The 18,825-nt window shown below is 37.9% G+C and overlaps 1 protein-coding gene across 1 annotated transcript in view; it reads right to left on the reverse strand.

Annotated features, from left to right (window-relative positions):
* Window positions 1-18,825, reverse strand: part of NUP214 (nucleoporin 214) — a 100,296-nt gene that overhangs the window by 32,421 nt on the left and 49,050 nt on the right. The window contains 3 exon segments of the mRNA XM_043986250.1: window positions 2,389-2,491; window positions 4,633-4,708; window positions 16,953-17,055. Of these exon segments, the coding sequence (XP_043842185.1) occupies window positions 2,389-2,491; window positions 4,633-4,708; window positions 16,953-17,055 (282 nt within the window).

An 18,825-nucleotide genomic window follows, 5' to 3' on the forward strand; every position in this document is an offset into this window, starting at 1 on the left:
AAAACTTTCATGTAAAAACAACAACAGGGGCAGCTAGATGGTGCAGTGGATAAAGCACCAGCCCTGGATTCAGGAGGACCTGAGTTCAAATCCAACTTCAGACACTTGACACTTACTAGCTGTGTGACCCTGGGCAAGTCACTTAACCCTCATTGCCCACAAAAAAAAAAAAACAAAAAAACCCAACAAAACAAAAAAAAAACAAAAACCAACAAGAAAGCATACAGAAAGGATTTCTAGTTCCAGGGAGCCATAGTTAAGATCACATAAGACATAGCAGTTTTTTCTATAGAGTTCTTGAAATACAGTGATCCAAAAGACAAAAGATATAGACTTACAGGGCAGCTAGGTGGTGCAATGGATAAAGCACTAGCCCTGGATTCAGGAGGACCTGAGTTCAAGTCCGGCCCTCAGACACTTGGACACTTATTAGCTGGGTAAGTCACTTAACCCCAATTGCCTCACCAAAAAAAAAAAAAAAAAAGATATAGACTTACAAGAAAGAATAACTTAACCTGAAATGTTGTTTCTTACAAGGGGAAAAATGGAATAAAAGTTTCCAAATGTTTATGATTTTAAAAAAAATCAGAACTAAGTAAGAATATAAACAGAAGAATTAAAAGGAAACTAGAAGGGTAAACTTATTTGAACATCTAGAAGGGGCTGCAAGATGATGTAATGCTAGGATTCTAATAGGAGACAAAACAAGTGTTCCTTCAATCAGTCAATCAACGACATTTATTAAGCACCTACTATGTGCTAGATATGTGCTAAGCCTATTCCAAAACTTAATGTCTTCTGAACCTTGATGTTTTTCAAAAGGTACTGTGGGAGAAAAAGAGAAGGGGAGATAGGGCACCACAGGGTGGTGTCGGGTGGATTGATTCTGTTCTGAGGACTTTAAGAGGGGAAGAGAAGGGAGAATGAAAGGAATCTGCTTGGGTAAAATGAAGGAAATCCAGGGCAGAACTTGCTATTCCTCTTACATGGATATGTGAGAAGAAAATTATACAAACACTGATGAAGGGATAGAGGAAATAGGCATCAGATGACCCTTAAGTAGACAAAAAAGGGTTGAATGAACAAACACATGCAGAGTCTGGTGTAGAAATAGCACTAAATTCAGGAGGGAAATAAGGAGGAATGGGGGGTGGAGGGGAGTTAAATGGGAAGATAGCTTTTGCTTCTTGGGCGAGGGATAATTATATCAAGCTTCCTCATCCCTCAACGGCTGATTCAATGAAAAAGAAAAGGACTAGGATCTAAAGGGATGCCTGATAATTGGAGAATGGCTGGAAAAGCTGTGGCATATAAATGTAATGGAATAATATTTCACTATAAAACATGTTGAAAGAGATGACTTCAAAGAAAGTTGGGTAGTATATCATGCTAAGTGAAGTGAGCAGAAACAGATCAATTTATACAAAGATAAAAACGTTATAAAGAAAAATAACTTTTAAAGACTTAAGAACTCTGATCAATGGAATAACAAACCCTATATCCAGAGGACCTATGATGAAAAATGTTACATTCTCTCCTGACAGAGAGGTAATGACTCAAGATTCAGAAAGACATACATATTTGGACATTAACCCCTATGTGGATTCCTTTTGCAGGGCCATGTTTATTTGTTACAAGTGATTTTTTTTTCTTCTCTCAGCTTCCCTGGGGTATGGAGGGCTGGGGTGGGAGTAAGAAAAAAGGTTAACAATATTGATGCCGCTCTCTCCTTCGAAGAAAGATGGCCACTGAAATATTTTTTAAAATGAACAGAAGAGGAAAGGAAACACAGAAAAGCAAGACAGTTTCAAAAGTAATGTGTAGAATCTATTAAATTCTTTTTAATAAAACTCACAGTTTCATATACAATCCTCTTTTTGTGTTCTGTTGAGTATATGGAAATATGCAAATTTTGGTGTTTAAAGTTCAAAATTAAATAAAATTAACAAAACAAAAAAAGGCACCTCATCAAAGTGAAAACAAAATTTTGGAAAGCACAATGTTGATGAAGGTTACTTTTGGGAGAATGAAGAACAGATTTCTTTCGCTGATTTAGTCTTTCATTTCCAATCTCTCATGCTTGACCTCCCAAAATTATTACCAATTAACTCTCTATTGGCCATGCCAATAAGCTCAAGAGTTGTATGAGGTGGCCTTTTTAATTTTCATTGAAAACTAGGTGGCACAGTGGATAAAGCACCGGTCCTGGATTCAGGAGGACTTGAGTTCAAATCTGACCTCAGACACTTGACACTCACTAGCTGTGTGACCTTGGGCAAGTCACTTAATCCTCACTGCCCTGCCAAAAAAAGAAAAGAAAAGAAAAGAAAAGAAAAGAAAAGAAAAGAAAAGAAAAGAAAAGAAAAGAAAAGAGAAGCGCAAACTGACCTGAGACTTTGTCACCAGCTGATAGCTGGCCAGATGTGACTATTGCTGGTATTTGTGTAGTGCCAGGTGGAGACTGTGTCTTGATGGAATTTATGAGAGACCCCTATAAGAGAGCACCAAAATGCATAAGTAAATCTGTCAAACTGAATATATAACCATCAAAATTGCATAAGGATATATAATGATGAACATTACAACAAAAGGTAAGCAAATAAACATTTTAGAAATTAATTTCTTTAGAATATTTACATAATTTAAGGGAGTGGAACAGGCTATCTTTCTTATATTGTTAATACTGTCATGTATTCCCATATATGGGGCAACAACGTGGTACATTAGAAAAAGCATCAGATCTGGAGTCAGGGATGTATGTTCAAATCCGGGCTCTGCCACACACTATTATGTGATCTTACAAGTTCCCCAACATTTAAGGGTTTTTTTCTTCTCATATGTTAAATGAAGGGACTGGTGAGGAAGACATCTATCCTTCTGTTTAGCTCTAAAGTTAGGATTCTTTTGGTAATATTAAAAATTCCACAGACTACCATGATAACTGATTAATACTCAATGACAAGTATTTTTCATTTAGTAACACTTTTATATGAAATTTTATTTGATTAATTCCAATGCATCGAAAATATTTTTAAAAAACATTACATGCAACACAATTATATTGAGTCACTTAATATGAATTTGTGGGTCTCTCCCTTCCCTTTGGCTATAACTCTGTGGTACTCCTAGATCTTGGGAACCAGTGATCTATAGAACTCTACCAATATACTTGATTTCTACCAATGGAACTGCAAGTGACAAAATAAGTTTCTGAAGTCTGCCTTTATGACTGCCTGAACTATATTGTACGTCACTAGCCACAACCTACACCTCACCTCAAATACTTCAACCAAATAAGTAAATAAGTAAAAGTCAAAGAATTGAATGCTTTAACTAAAATCTGTTATTTCACCACTGGGGACACTCACTCCTCTCACACAGATTGGAAACCTTTATACCTTACTATGGACTTCATCAATTGCTGTACTTGATAGCTTTTCTCTCTATTTGGCTAGCTAGACTTCTCAGACAAGGAAGGCTAAGACAGCAGTCACACTCAGAACCTTTGCAGGTGGTAGCTCTTGAAAGAGCTCCCAATATGCTGGCTCAGCCTTTCAGACCCAAAGGTCACCTCCAGGATGTAAGAAGCCATTAGAAAAGGACTTTAATAGAGCCTTCTTTGTGAGCCTTCAATGTTTACTAGGAACAGGTGCTAAAAGAATGACCAACTATTAGAATTATCCTTATTTCAAAGATATAAGGAACAACACTACAGATAAGGGAGTTTAAGCCACATGTTTGAGACCACAGAAGTGACTTATAAGAGAAAGTATGAATTCTAAAATTCAATCTCAAACCCAAAAATGTAGTCATCTTCAGAGGCTGTGACATGGAGCAGCTATGGGGCACAGTGGAGTGGCCCTGGATGGACCTGAGTTCAAATCCAGCCTCAGGCACTTAATACTTACTAGCTGTGTGACCTTGGGCAAGTCACCTAACCCTGATTGCCTCACAAAAACAAAAAACAGAGGCTATGAGCTTCTTGTGAGAAGCTGGAGCAATCTCTTTGCTTCTGCTGACTAGTTTCTGTCAATGCCTCCTCTAACTTCCTGCTGGATACTGGTAAGTCCATTCATTTTGTTTCTTAATCTTCCTGAGAAATGATGTCTTGGTCACATAGCACTGAGTAGTTTTTTTCAAAGGAGGAGCAATGCAAAAGCTTGAAGCTAGACAGACAATGTCTAGCCAGCACTAGCCAACTGGTATTAGACAGTGGATAACAAAAAGGCTGCAGGGTATGTAGGGTCAATAATAAAAACAACAGCTTACAACAAAAGAAAACTTAAGTTCCTCATCTATAAAATGAGGAGACTGGAGAAAATGGCCCCTAAAGTCTCTTCCAGCTCTAAGTCTATAATCCAAATCCACAACAACAGAGGATGGAGACACTGAAGCATGTACCCACATAACCTGAAGTAAAATGCAACTTTGGAGACTGAAAAGACCAGCCCTAACCAATGACAAGTCCCAATGAAAGATGCCAGTCACTGACTGGTAGGACACCCATGTGGAAAGGATTACAGGTCCATGGCTCACAGTGAAGCACATGAACAGCACCTAAGCATTGTCACCATCAGTTGCTATGGCAAAAATGATAAATGGTTGTTAAAAGAATAAAAATCAGTAAGATACCTGCTTAGGTTGATTGGCAGCTACTGTAGCAAACAACTGGAGAGCCGTTTTGGCTGCTGACTGTGGTGCTGGTGACCTATTTTTTAAAAGAAAGAGTATAACCCTGTAAGAAGGCATGATTTAATGGGAAAAAAAATTTATCTTTTTCCTAAACATTTTATTATTTATTTTAAGCATTCTTTTCTTTTTAAATTTTGTGTTCCAAATTCTTTTCCTCCCTCCATCCCTTTCCCATGGCCAGAGAAGGCAAGCAGAATGATATCAATTATAAACATGAAATCATGCAAAACATATTTCCATATTAGTCATATTTTTTTTTTGGTGAGGCAATTGGGGTTAAGTGACTTGCCTAGGGTCACACAGCTAGTAATTGTTAAGTGTCTGAGGCCGGAATTGAACTCAGGTTCTCCTGAATCTAGGGCCGGTGCTCTATCCACTGCATCACCTAGCTGCCCCCATATTTTTTTAAAAAGAAAAATAAAGAAAGTGAGAAAATTATACTTCCTTTGCACTCAAAGTTCATCAGCTATCTTTCTGGAGGTAGATAGCATTTTTTCATCATGAGTCCCCTGGAATTGTCTTGGATCATTGAATTGATCAGAGTAGCCACGTCTTTCACAGTTGATCATCATTACAACATTGCTTTTACTCTGCACAATGATCTTCTGGTTCTTCACACTTCACTTTGTATCAGTTCATATAGTTCTTACCATGTTGTTTTGAACCGCCCCCCCAACACCCCGCCTCTTGTCATTCTTATAGCACAATAGTATTCCATCACAATCATACGCCACAACTTTTTCAGCCATTTCACTAACTGATGGGCATCTCCTCCATTTCCAATTCTTTTGTATAGATAGGTCTTATCCTTTTTCTTTGATCTCTTTTGGGATATAGACCTAGTAGTAATATTGCTGGGTCAAAGGGTACAAACAATTTCATAGCTCTTTAAGCATAGTTCCAAATTGTTCTCCAGAATGGTTGGACCAGTTCACTACTCCACCATCAGTTCATTGGTGTACATATTTTCTCCTCCTCCAGCATTTGTCATTTCTGTTAAGTATGAGGTAGTTCCTCAGTTATGTTAATTTGCATTTCTTTAATAGTGATTCAGAGAATTTTTTTCGTAAGAGTATAGATAGCTTTGATTTCTTCTGAAAATTGTTCATATCTTTTCACTACTGATCAACTGGGAAATGACTCTTATTTTTATAAATTTGACTCAGTTCTATACTCAGTATATATTTGAGAACCATTTTATTACAATTCTGTACATGCCATTCAACTTGTCTGATAAGATGTCTTTTAATACAAATTTCAGACTGTGCCATATATTCTTTTTTTTTCCTTTTGGTAAGGCAATTGGGGTTAAGTGACTTGCCCAGGGTCACGCAGCTAGTAAGTGTCAAGGGTCTGAGGCCGGATCTGAACTCAGGTACTCCTGAATCCAGGGCCGGTGCTCTATCCACTGCGCCACCTAGCTGCCCTGCCATATATTCTTTAATTCTGCATTCTAATCCTAAGAACTGGTACAATAACATCTATATGGAGAATTATTGCCTGCTACCCTTCAAATAGCAGAAAAACCTTCCTGTGTTTAGAGGTACCTATTCCTAAAGGCCTAGGCAAGGCAGGTGAATAAAGAAATCCTGAGTTCCCCAGAGTCAGCAGGAATAAGACCCAATTCCTATTGCTCAGTTAATAGGTATTTCCAAATACTTCACACCTTTTGCTTTTGACAACTATCATTACAGAAGGCAAGAACAACACTTACAGGTAGAGTCCTCATCACGTCTGGTTAAAAAGCACATCAAAGTTTCCACCCAGACAATCCATACAATGTATACACAGGGGGTTACCAATTCAACAGTCACTCAGAGTTAACTTACCAGCAACCGAACCAATTTACCTGGTAATTCAAAATCACAGGCAAAAATTCCATATTTAGTTCCCAGGGACAGTCATTTCAATCAACTTACCCAAAGCACTGAACCAGACACTGCTATGATTGGATGGGTATGACTGCAAAGGCTAGGGGATACTAGCTTTTAGGGCAAGAAAGATTACTATTTTCCCTCTCAAAATAAATTAGAGGAGTGAAAAGACAAGTATAATATGATATTTGATAAGACCAATCACTAATAATTTTATTAGGCAAACTTGGACTTTTTTTTTTTTGTTTCACAGAAATCTTATTAGTCACCCCCCCCCCTTTGGGGGGGGGCGGGGCTATGAGGGTTAAGTGACTTGCCCAGGGTCACACAGCTAGGGAAATGTCAAGTGTCCCTGAGACTGGACTTTGAACTCTGGTCCTCCTGAATCCAGGGCCAGCGCTTTATCAACTGCGCCACCTAGCTGCCCCCAGTAGTCACCCAGTCTTATGTGATCACAGTAAGACAGAAACCATTTACTTGCCATCCTATATGCTGGACTCACTGCTCTTCTGGAGAGACAAAGGTCACTCATGCCCCTCAAGGAGAATCCTGCCTTCAAGATGTAAAGTTTCCCCTCCCTACGCCGAACGATGCACGAACATACAAAACAGAGACAAAAGTATGTGTAAGAATGAGTCCCTGGGGCCCAAGAAGCACCAGTGCAGATGGGGAAAATTTACTTACAGAAATGGTGTGATCCTCATGGGAATCACAAGCCAAATGATTTCCCTCCTCCTTCTTTCTAAATGATAAATAGAAGACAGAGCAAGAATAACAAAAGAAGCAGTTCAACTAGCGGATTTCTAGAAATTCATTGTCATCCAAAATAGTTCTAACCTGATGAATAAAGAAAACCATGTATTGACAGGACAAAGCATAATTATTGTTCTATTTCCTTGCTGATGCCACGTTTCATCTCAAGGGCACTCAATCTCAAAAGTATATAAGACTGTAGCACAGGGGAGAAATCACACAGTAGATATATGGGATTTGGAAACCATCTGCACAGTCATATTAATGACATCTATGGGGATGGGTAGCAGTTCCAAGGAGAGTGCAGAAAGAAAGAGAGAAAAACAGGACAGAACCTTGGAGAAGATCCACACTTAGAAGGAGAATGATGAAACTAAAAGAGTTCCACAGGAATCTCAAACTCAACTGTTCACAACAGAACTCACCATCTTTCCCCCAAAACTTTCCTTTCCTTCCCAATTTTCCTATTATTGTCAAGAGTGCCACCATCCATCACCAGTCCAGACTGTAACCTTGACTGTTCATCTTGCATTCCTCTTACAAACCCAATCCATTATAATTTCTAAAACATCTCTTTCCTAATTCCCCTCCTATACACTCACATAGTCAACATCCTCATGGAAAGCCCTTAATACCTCATGCCTGGACTACTGAAGCCCTTCAAATTGGCCTCTCTGACTCAAATTTCTCCCCATTCCAATCTATCTATTCCACTCAGCTCCTGAAATGGTTTTACTAAAGGGCAGAGCTGAGTAGTTCACCACCACCCGCACCCCTATCAAAAACTTCTGTGGCTTCCTATTACCTCCCAGATAATATATAAAATCCTCTATTTTGCATGTAAAGCCTTAACAACCTGGCCCCTTCCTACCTTTCTAGTTTTATTACCCCCCACCCGGTACTCTATGAAACAGTTCTACTGGCCTATCTGGTGGTCTTCACAAGACAGATCACATCTCCCAACTCCATGCCTTTCTACTCTTTGTCCTTTCTATCTAGAAGGTTCTTTCCCCTCACCTCTGCCTCCCTATCTTTCCTGCCTTCTAGGAAGACTCAACTCATATCCAACCATTGCCTCACTAAAAAAAAACAAAAACAAAAAACAAACAAAAAAATAAAGTAGGGCAATGAGGGTTAAGTGACCTGCTTAGGGTCACACAGCTAGTAAGTGTCAAGGGTCTGAGGTCACATTTGAACTCAGGTCCTCCTGAATCCAGGGCCAGTGCTCTATCCACTGCACCACCTAGCTGCCCCCAGATTAATTGTTTTTCTTACAGGTATTTTTCCTTTCTGTATTCTACATACCAAATAATTTTGAAACAATGTAAATCAACTATGTTATTTTGAGTAAATAAATCTACATTATGGGTTAATTAGAAGACAGAACCAGTTGCAAGTTAACAGTCTGTATTAGGAGTAAATAGTATCTAAGTGTATATTATAAAATTTTTTTCCAGGTGGTGAGTCAAAGACATGCTTTTATTTTAATGACCTGATTTCCATATACTAAAGCACCGGGCCTCATATGTTTCATACTTTGGTAAACGTCCCTTCAGTGAGGAGAGATGCATTTCTTCATTTAAGTGTTACTGTCCCAGGAGAACAGCAAGTTGCTTTGGTAGCCATCCTGGCATACATTTCCTTAATGAAAGTACTGGATTCTGACCAATGATGTTTTTTTCCCAACACAGGTTTAAATTATCCACTTCAAATTCAATATCACAAAAGAAATCCTAGCAGTAACAAGGCAAAACAAGGCAACAGCCACACAAACCTCCAGGGTATAAAGCATATGAAAGCTTTCCATCTAAAATAGAGGAACTTTATTGCTCTGGATAGCAGAAATGTAACAGAGGACAAAAATAGGCATTGAAAGAATCCACCAATTATCTCAGGAAAGAGATTCTAAAATAAAAATACCATGGAACATTACAGTCAAATTAGAGAACTATCAGGTCAAGGAAAAAAATACTGCAAGTGGTCAGAAATCATATATCAGGAAGTCACAACCAGGATTACATAGGACTTAAGCAGTTGTGCAACATTAAAAGATAGAAGGTCAAGGACATGATATTCCAAAAGTAAGGATAGTGATAAACCAAGAATCCACTTACCTAGTGAAACTAAATGGTCATTCAATGAAATATAAGGATTTCAAACTTTATAAGGAAAAGACTAAAATTAAATAAAAAAATCTGATCTTCAATAGCAAGACCAAAAAGAAGCATAAGCAGATAAAAAGGGAAAAGAAAACCTAAGGATTCAACAGAGCAAATCTGTTTACATCCCTACATGGGAAGATAATACTTTTAATTCTTAAAAATTGTATCACTAATAGTGATAGAAGAAATATACATAGAAAGTATGGGTATAAGGTGAATTTGAGGGAATAACATAAAAAAATAATTAGGGAAGAGAAAGAGGAGTACACTGGGTGCAGAAGAAAGGGAGAGGTAGAATGGGGGTAACTTATTTCCCAAGAAGAGAGGCGAGGAAAGACCTACTGAAGAGGAGGGGAACATGGGAGGGTGGGCAATGGGTATCACTGGAACCTTACTCTCACCAGTACTGGCTCAAAGAGGGAATAATATACACAACCAGTTTGAATATAGAAATCTATCTTACCCCAAGGAAGTAGGAGGGGAGAAGACTAAATAAAGGGGAAGGGAGGTGACTGATTGAGGGAAGGGCAGATCTAAGAGGTGGTAGTATTAGAAGCAAAACACTGGTAAGGAGGGAAAGGGTGAAAGGAGAGAGAGGACAACAGGAGGAAAAATAGGATAGAGGAAAACACACAGTAATCATAATGTGATTGGTGAATTGGATGAACTCTCCCATAAAAAAGAAGTGAATAAGAGAGTGGATCAAAATCAGAATCCTAGAACATGTTGTTTACAAGAAATTACATTTGAAGCAGAGAGAACATACACACAGTAAGGTAAAAGGCTAGAGAAGAATATATTATGCTTCAGCTGAAATTTAAAAAGCAGGGGCAACCAATCCTGATCTCAAAGCTATAAGCAAAAAAAGACCTAATTAAAAGAGATAGGAAGGAAACTACCTCTTGCTAAAAGTTACCATAGATGATGAAGTAATATCAATATCAAACATATATGCACCAAATGATAGAGTATCCAAATTTTTAAAGGAGAAATTAAGTGAGTTACAGGAAGAAATAGACAGCAAAGCTATATACCTCAACTGTCCCTTCTCAGAACAATAAATTCAAGCAAAAAACAAACAAGAAAGAAACTAAGGAGGTAAATGGAATAGTAGAAAAGTTAGCTATAACAGACCTTTGGAAAAAACTGAATGGAAAAGAAAGGAATATATCTTTTTCTCAGCAGCACATGGCACCTACACAAAAACTGACCATGTATTAGGGCATAAAAAACTCTAACCAAATGACGGCAGAATATTAATGTATCTTTTGGATCACTATGCAATAAAAATAATATTCAACAAAGGACAGTGGGAATGCTAGATTAAAAATTAATGGCAACTAAATATCTAGTCTAAAGTATTAGTGGACAAAAAAAAAGGGGGGGGGGGAGAGACAGCTAAACGGCACAGGGATGGAAAGAGCACCCCGGCCCTGGAGTCAGAGGATCCTGAGTTCATATCTGCCTCAGAAACTTATCACGTACTAGCTGTGAGAGTCCCTGGGCAAGTCCCCGTATATCACAAAATAGATAAATAATCAGAACAATGATTTGGGCAATGCTTATTAAAAAAAAACACGATAAAGAACAAATGAAAACTCCTCAATTGAGCCACCAAATTTGTAATCCTGAAAATCATAGGTGAGATTAATAAGAATGGAAATAAAAAAACACACTATTTAGTTAATAACCAAATCTAGGAGCTGGATTTATGGGGGAAAAACAACAAACCAATATGACAGATAAACCATTGGTTAATTTGATTTAAAAAAAAAAGAAAGAAGAAAACCAAATATCCAGTATCAAAAATGAAAAGGGTAAAATCACCACCAATGAATAACTAAAGCAATCATTAGGAAATATCTTGCTCAATTATGTGCCAAGAAATCTGACAATCTGAGTGAAACTGATGAACATTTAAGAAAATATAAATTACCCAGATTAAAAGATCAGGAAATAGGGGCAGCTACAGCTATGTGGCACAGTGGATAGAGCACCGGCCCTGGAGTCAGGAGTACCTGAGTTCAAGTCCGGCCTCAGACACTTAACACTTACTAACTGTGTCACTTAACTCCAACTGCCTCACTTAAAAAAAAAAAAAAGATCAGGAAATAGAATGCCTAAACAACCCCATCTTACAAAAAGAAATCAAACAAGCCATTAATGAATTCCCTAAGAAAAAAACCCCAGGGTCAGATGGATTCACAACTGAATTCTGCCAAACATTTAAAGAACAATTAATTCCAATAGTATATAAAACTATTTGGAAAAATAAGTGAAGAAGTCCTACCAAACTCCTTTCATGACACAAATATGGTGCTTATATCTAAACGAGAAAAAGAAAATTATGGACCAATTTCCTTAATGAATAACAATGCAAAAAATGTTGAACAAAATACTAGCAAGGCAATTATAGCACTATATCACAAGGACTATATACACTATGACCTGGTGGGATTTATACCAGGAATGCAGGGCTGGTTAGACATTAGGAAAACTATCAATAGGCTGAGCCAATATAATCAAAATGACAATTCTCCCTAAGCTAATTTACTTATTCAGTTCCATATCAATCAAACTATTAAAAAAATTATTTAGGGGCAGCTAGGTGGTGCAGTGGATAAAGTACTGGCCTCGGATTCAGGAGGACCTGAGTTCAAATCCAGCCTCAGACACTTGACACTAGCTATGTGACCCTGGGCAAGTCACTTAATCCTCACTGCCCCACAAAACAAAAAAAAAAAAACAAGACCAAAAAAAAAAATTTGATAAGAGCTAGAAAAAATAACAAAATTCATCTGGGAGAATAAAAGGTCAAGAACATCAGGGAAATTAATGGGGAAAAAAAACAAAACCACAAACCCAACCAAAGGAAGATGGCCTACCATATCTCATACCATACCATATCTCAAATTATATTATAAAGCAGTAATCATCAAACATTATATGGTACTAGCTAAGAAATAGAGGTGGATCAGTGGAATAGATTAGGTACACAAGACAAGGTAGTTAATGACTATGGTAACCTAGTACTTGACAAACCCAAAGACCCCAGCCTTTGGGACAAGAACTCACTATTTGACAAAAACTGCTGGGAACACTGGAAAACAACAACTACGTATATACCAACTTCTCACACTGTACACCAAGTTAAGGGCAAAATGGGTGCATGATTTAGACATAAAAGGTGACACCATAAGCGAATTAGAAAAGCAATGAATAGTCTGTCAGATCTTTGCAGAAGGGAAGAATTCGTGACCAAACGAAAGATAGAGAGCATTATGAAATGTAAAACAGATAATTTTGATTATTTTAAAATAAAAAGCTTTTGTACAAACAAAACCAATGCAATTAAGATTAGAAGGAAATATATCTGATTGTTTACCACCTTGGGGAGGGGGGAGGGAAGGAGAGATAAAATTTAGAACTCAAAACTTTAAATTAAAATGATAAACATTATTATTTATTATATTATTATTTTAAATAAAAGATTAGAAGGAAAGCAGAAATCTGGGAAACAATTTTTACAGCAAGTATGTCTGATCAAAGCCTCATTTCTCAAATATATAGAGAACTGAGTCATTTCATGCAAATACAAGTCATTCCCCAATTGGTGAAAGGATATGAACTGTGTAGTTTTCAGATGAAGAAATCAAAGCTATTTGTAAGCATATGAAGAAATGCTCTAAATCACTTTTGATTAGGGAAATGCAAGTTAAAACAACTCTGAGATACCACCTCACACCTATCAGATTGGCTAATATGACAAAAAGGGAAGATGATAAATGTTGGAGAGGATGTGGGAAAATCGGGACAATAATGCAGAAGAGAGAGCAAAAGAAATCACTGTTTTTTGGTAAAGTCAGAAATGAATTAAGGACCTAGCTTGAATCCTGACCAAGCAGAGTTTGATGTCCAATATCACCCCACCCCCAGCACCTTTTTTAAGTGTATTTACTCACATGTTGTATGCAAAACTTTGGACAAACCATTTTACCTCTATGGGCCTGCTTCCTTATCTGTAAAAGGAAGAGATGAGATCACAGACTCAAAGAAATGGAAAAGATCTCAGGCCATTTAGTCCAAACAACAACTGGAGAAGGTGGATCCTCCAGATTCTGCCTCTAGAAAGGAGGAACACATTCCACTTTTGGTGAGTTCTAAGTATCGTTATGTTTTTCCACTTCACGCTCTTATGTTGCTTCCAAGACTAACTGCTTATGATCTAATGAATTGAATACAATAACATTTTTTCATTAAAGAATCACAAAGATTTTCTTCCCCAAATCTGCAAGCAAATTCATATTACATAAAAATCACTTTATTTAGAGGTCTGTGGAATGGTCCACTTATGTGAAACAAGAACTGTCTGTGGTCAGATCGCTTTGACAGCAGTATGTAGGTTGGATTGGAGTGGGGAGAGATGAGGGAAACCAATTAGGAGGTCACTACAACAATCTAGGAAAGAAGTGATGAGGGCCTATACTAAGAGGGGAATTGTAAGTACAGAAAATGAGTCAGATGTGAGATTTCATGAAGGTAGAAACAGTAAGATTTGGCAAATGACTGGATATGCAGGGAGAAAGAGGGTCAGTAGTCTAGGACAATGCGGACATTATGAACCTGGGACGACACTAGGAAGGTAGTCCAAGGATCACTATTTCTGCCAAAGATATCAGGTCTTAATTATCTTGTATCACCAGGATCTAGCAGTGTGTGCATATAAAACTAATAATAGCTAGCATTTATATAGATAGCACTAAGATTAGCCAGGTGCTTTACATATACTAATTCATTTGATCTTCACAAAAACCCCGTGAGACCCCCATTTTCCAGATGAGGAAACTGAGACACAGAGATGTAAAGTGATTTGCTCCGGATCACATAGCTAGTAAGAGTCTGAATTAGGATTTGAATTCAGGTCTTCCTGGCTCCAAGTCCTACATTCTATCTACTATACCACCTAGCTGCCATATAGATACTTAAATCAATTAATCAATAAACATTTATTAATCACCTACTATATGCCAGGTACCATGCTATGTGCTGATGATATAAAAATCAGCAAGTCAGTCCCTGCCCAAGGAGCTCATATTCTACTGGGGAGAGAACATGCACAAACTATATAGAAAACAAACAGGAAATAATGAACAGAGGGAAGGCACTGGAATTAAGAGATGTTGGGAAAGTCAAGAAAGACTTTTTGTAGAGGATTAGAGGATGGGATTTTAGTTGGGACTTAAAAGAACCCAGGGAAAGCACAAGGTAGAGATGAGGGAAAACATTTCAGGCATGAAGAGGAGCTAAAGAAAATAATTGGAGCCAAGAGATGGAGTGTTTTGTTCACTCAACAGCCAGAAGGCCACTGTATCGCTGGATCGAAGAGTACACAATGGGGAGGAAGGTTTAAGAAATTCATGTAGACCAAGTGAAATTTCATACTTTAGGTTTGCTCAGAGTCAAAATACAATGCTAGAGAGCTTTTCTAAGGACACAGGAATAGATACCAAAGTACAATAGAAAAATACTAAAGTATAATGTAAAGAACACTGGTCGTAGAGGCAGAGGAGCTATTTTCAAGGCTTTTCTCTGCCACTAATGTGTGACTTCAGATAAGTCATTTATAAGGGATAGTGTGGCACAGTGGAACACACACTGGAGCTGGGAGTCAGCAAAACTTAGGTTTAAATCCTATCTCAGACACTTAGTAGGCGTGTAGCAGTGTCTCTCTGGCAAGCCACTTAATCTCTCTAAACTTCAGTGTTCTTGGCTGTAAAATAAAGGGCTGCAAAAGAAGATGGCCTCTGAGGCTTCTTCCAGTTCTAAACAGGATATTGTGACCTCTCTAGGCTTGTCTTCTCATCTGTAAAATGGGAAGCAATAAATTTTGTACAACCTACCCACAAGGTTATTGTGGTGAGAAAACTGCTTCCTAAAATCCCAAGTATTATATGAGTTGTTGCTGCTATTATTATTCCCAAATGATGCATTTCTTTTATTGATCTATGATTTTCAGGACTGAACAATAGAGTCTGAATTGTTCCTCTATCAAACCCTTTATGAATCAATTTATCTGCACACTTGAGGAAAAGTAATCTTGAAAATGGGTCAACTGAAATCACTCTAATATGTGCCTCAAGAGCATAGTCAACAGGCATGAGCGATAGTAATTCCAGACAGGAGGGGTTTCTCACTCTGACTTTAAGTAAATTTTTCTGTCTTCTTGACACTCAGCATCTGCAAAATTCCAATCCTTTCCATATATAATGCTTCCTCTTAAAAAGTACAGAGTAGCCTGAAATGTTATCTTGGTCTAAATAATTGCAAACCAAGGTCAAAAGCAGAACCAAAAAGCAGACAAGCTTATCTTCTGATTGTTGGAATGACCCTGAGACAACCAAAAAATTGCTAGAACAAGCTGTGCTCTTCAGTGTTAGATGGGGGAAAAAGAGAAGGCCACAGGATAGATGGGACAGGACTATTTGAAAAACCAGAGATGGGATAGTGAACCCATCTGGAAACTTAGGAACTGAACTCTTTTTCAAGGCAGGTACAAACTTAGGTATACTTTATAACTCTGCAAACCAAGGGCTAGCACTTTGGGGAAATCCCCAGTCTGTGGCCAGTAAGTTTAGAATACCCTTCTTTTCTTATCACAAAGCTCTACTATGGACATGTCTTTCTGGAGAAACAACAGTCTTCAAAATCTTCATTTATAAAACAAGCAGAATATTATATTACTAGTTATGGTAGAAGGGATGTTTCCTATACTTAAAAAAATAATGCTTATACAATCCTCTGAGCAAAATTAACGCAAGACACTACTAATGTATTGTCCAGAATGATGGAAAAGCAGAAACCCAAGTTCTAGAAACAGATGTATACTACAGAAAATGATCCAACAGCTGTTCCAACCCTCAAATACAATATAAAAGGGCAGCTGGAAGACTCAAAACAACATAGTTTTTTTTCTTTGTTTGTTTTTTAGAAAGTACCTTCTCAAAAAAGCAGAGAACCTAGAAGAATACAAATAACTACAGGGAAGAATTATGGGCAGGCAGGAACTGTTATTAACATCAACTCTACTGATATTCACTAGAATCAACAGTCTGAATTACTGAAATCTATTTTCTGAAATCCATCAGATAAGAATTCAAATGATGATACCTGTGTTTAGCTACAGTACTTGCAATTGACATAGCCTCTGGCAGGGACATGGCAAACTGAGGATGTGACTAAGGGACAAAATTTAAACAATGTGAGCACATGTCTGAATGCATAGACACCCAGAGGAACATGGGTAGGCTACTGTTCTCCAGAAAAGCCAAATGTTTCTGTAGGGAAGTGTTCCAACTGTATAAAGCAGCAACACTGTACTCTACTGGCAGCTAATCCTTATTACCGAATTATTTGTTAGTTTAATAATGTTAAGACTTAGAAGAAATGGCAAGGCAGGAGAGTAATTACCTACCCCAATGCTGCAGAGGGAATTGGGGAACTGGTCGTCAATTCCTGCACATTGACTACTTGAGGGACATTCTTCAGAGTTGACTCTGTCAAGGAGGTGCTCACAGCTATTAAATAAACAAACATATTAATTCCATTAATTAATCAAAACTTCTATCATAAAAAAATTAGTAACCAGAACATTAACTTCTTAATAGACTGTCTATGATATAACAGAAAACAGTTCTAGGCAGTACCTGGGACAAGGAAATGAAGACATAGAGGCATTATTTAAGGGAAGACCTGTTGGCCTAACCTCCTAGCACAAGGTTGCTATTTTGCTTATATTCAGCTAATACTGAAATAAAACTTCAAAGAATCCTAGAATCAAAGAACTGAAGAGGGTGAATACTGAACTCATCTGGGAACTAAGGAAGAACTGACCTCTACCTCCACTTCCAGGCAGGTATGATCTTAAGCATCTTAGAATCAAAGGGCTGAAGGAAGCTTGAGATTTCATCTAGGCCATGACTGTGGCTCTCTCTCCTTTTTAGATGTCTTAATTGGAATTTTAATATTTCTATTTCCCTTGGAAGTGCTAGGACTCCTTAGCTAGGAGATACAAAGTAGTACAGGGGAAAGAGAACTGGACACAATCCATCAATTCATCCGCAATCATTCATTAAGGGCCAACTTTGTGCCAGGTACTAGGGATACAAAGACAGATCATTCAAGAGGAGTCTCTACATACAAATACAAACATATAAGGGCCACCTCCTTTGCCCCCCTGAACCCCAACATACAGGCAAATGAAGGCTTTTTAGTCTCCCTAGAAATTCAATGAGATTGGTGTCACTGCTTGGGGGAGAGAGAAGTGGATTTACCTGTACACTGATGAGACAAATTCAAATATAAATATATGTGTTAAAAGGAAACCCCCTTCAGGGAGTCAGAAAATGTGTGTGAGGAACATAGAGGCCAGTATGACTTGATTATATTGTGCAAGTAGAGCAATAACAAGGCCAGAAAGACAGGGTTAGGGTTAGATTTGTAAAGGCCTTTAAGAAGATTTAACTTATTCTGTATCATTTTTTATTGATCCTGTTTATATTTCATTGATTTTGTCCTCTAACTGCTTAAGTAAAGGTTCTTTGTTTAGTAATCCGGTTCTCCTGCTAATCACTGTTCTTCTCTTGTCTCAAGGAAATCTGCTATCCTTGAGGGATGCAGGTGGGCACCAGGGAGCCTGGTCTAGAATCTTAACACCACCGAGCTATCCTTCAAGGATGTCTGGTTTGTTACCCAAGGAAGTCAGGTCCACTATCTCTAACCTTGCTGGTGGATTCAAATAACAAACAGTTCTTAGTCATAGCAAGAAAGGAGGGGGTTGTTGTTAGGTCCTCATTCCCAATTTCCAACCAATCATATTGTTCTCCACACCTCTGTTTTGTAACCAATCACATAATGCTCATCCCCATGATGCTGCCAATCCTGTACCAATTGTTCAACTATCCTGTTTTGTTCTTTGTTCTACGTTTATAAAAAAGGAGCTGTATTTTGATCCAGGGGTCTTTTGGAGTTATTAGATAGACCCAATTTATTATCAGGTTCACACCCTGCTAATAAACTATTATCTTGCTCAGAGAATACATGCCTCAGTCTACCTTTGTTAAATTTCACTCATGATAACAAGAAGAGTTTATATTTGATCCTAGTGAAAGAAGGGAGCAAATGAAGTTTTGTGAGTAGGATAGCAACAGTCATATCTATGCTTAAGGAAACCACTTTGATAAATGTGTGAAGGATGGATCAGAGTGGAGAGACTTGAGGCCATTCCAATTATCTCAGCTAGAGGCGATTAAGACTTCTAATAAGGGTGCATCTCTGGGAGTATGGAG

This window comes from Dromiciops gliroides, chromosome 2 (genome assembly GCF_019393635.1).
Source record: "Dromiciops gliroides isolate mDroGli1 chromosome 2, mDroGli1.pri, whole genome shotgun sequence".
Classification (NCBI taxonomy): Eukaryota; Metazoa; Chordata; class Mammalia; order Microbiotheria; family Microbiotheriidae; genus Dromiciops; species Dromiciops gliroides.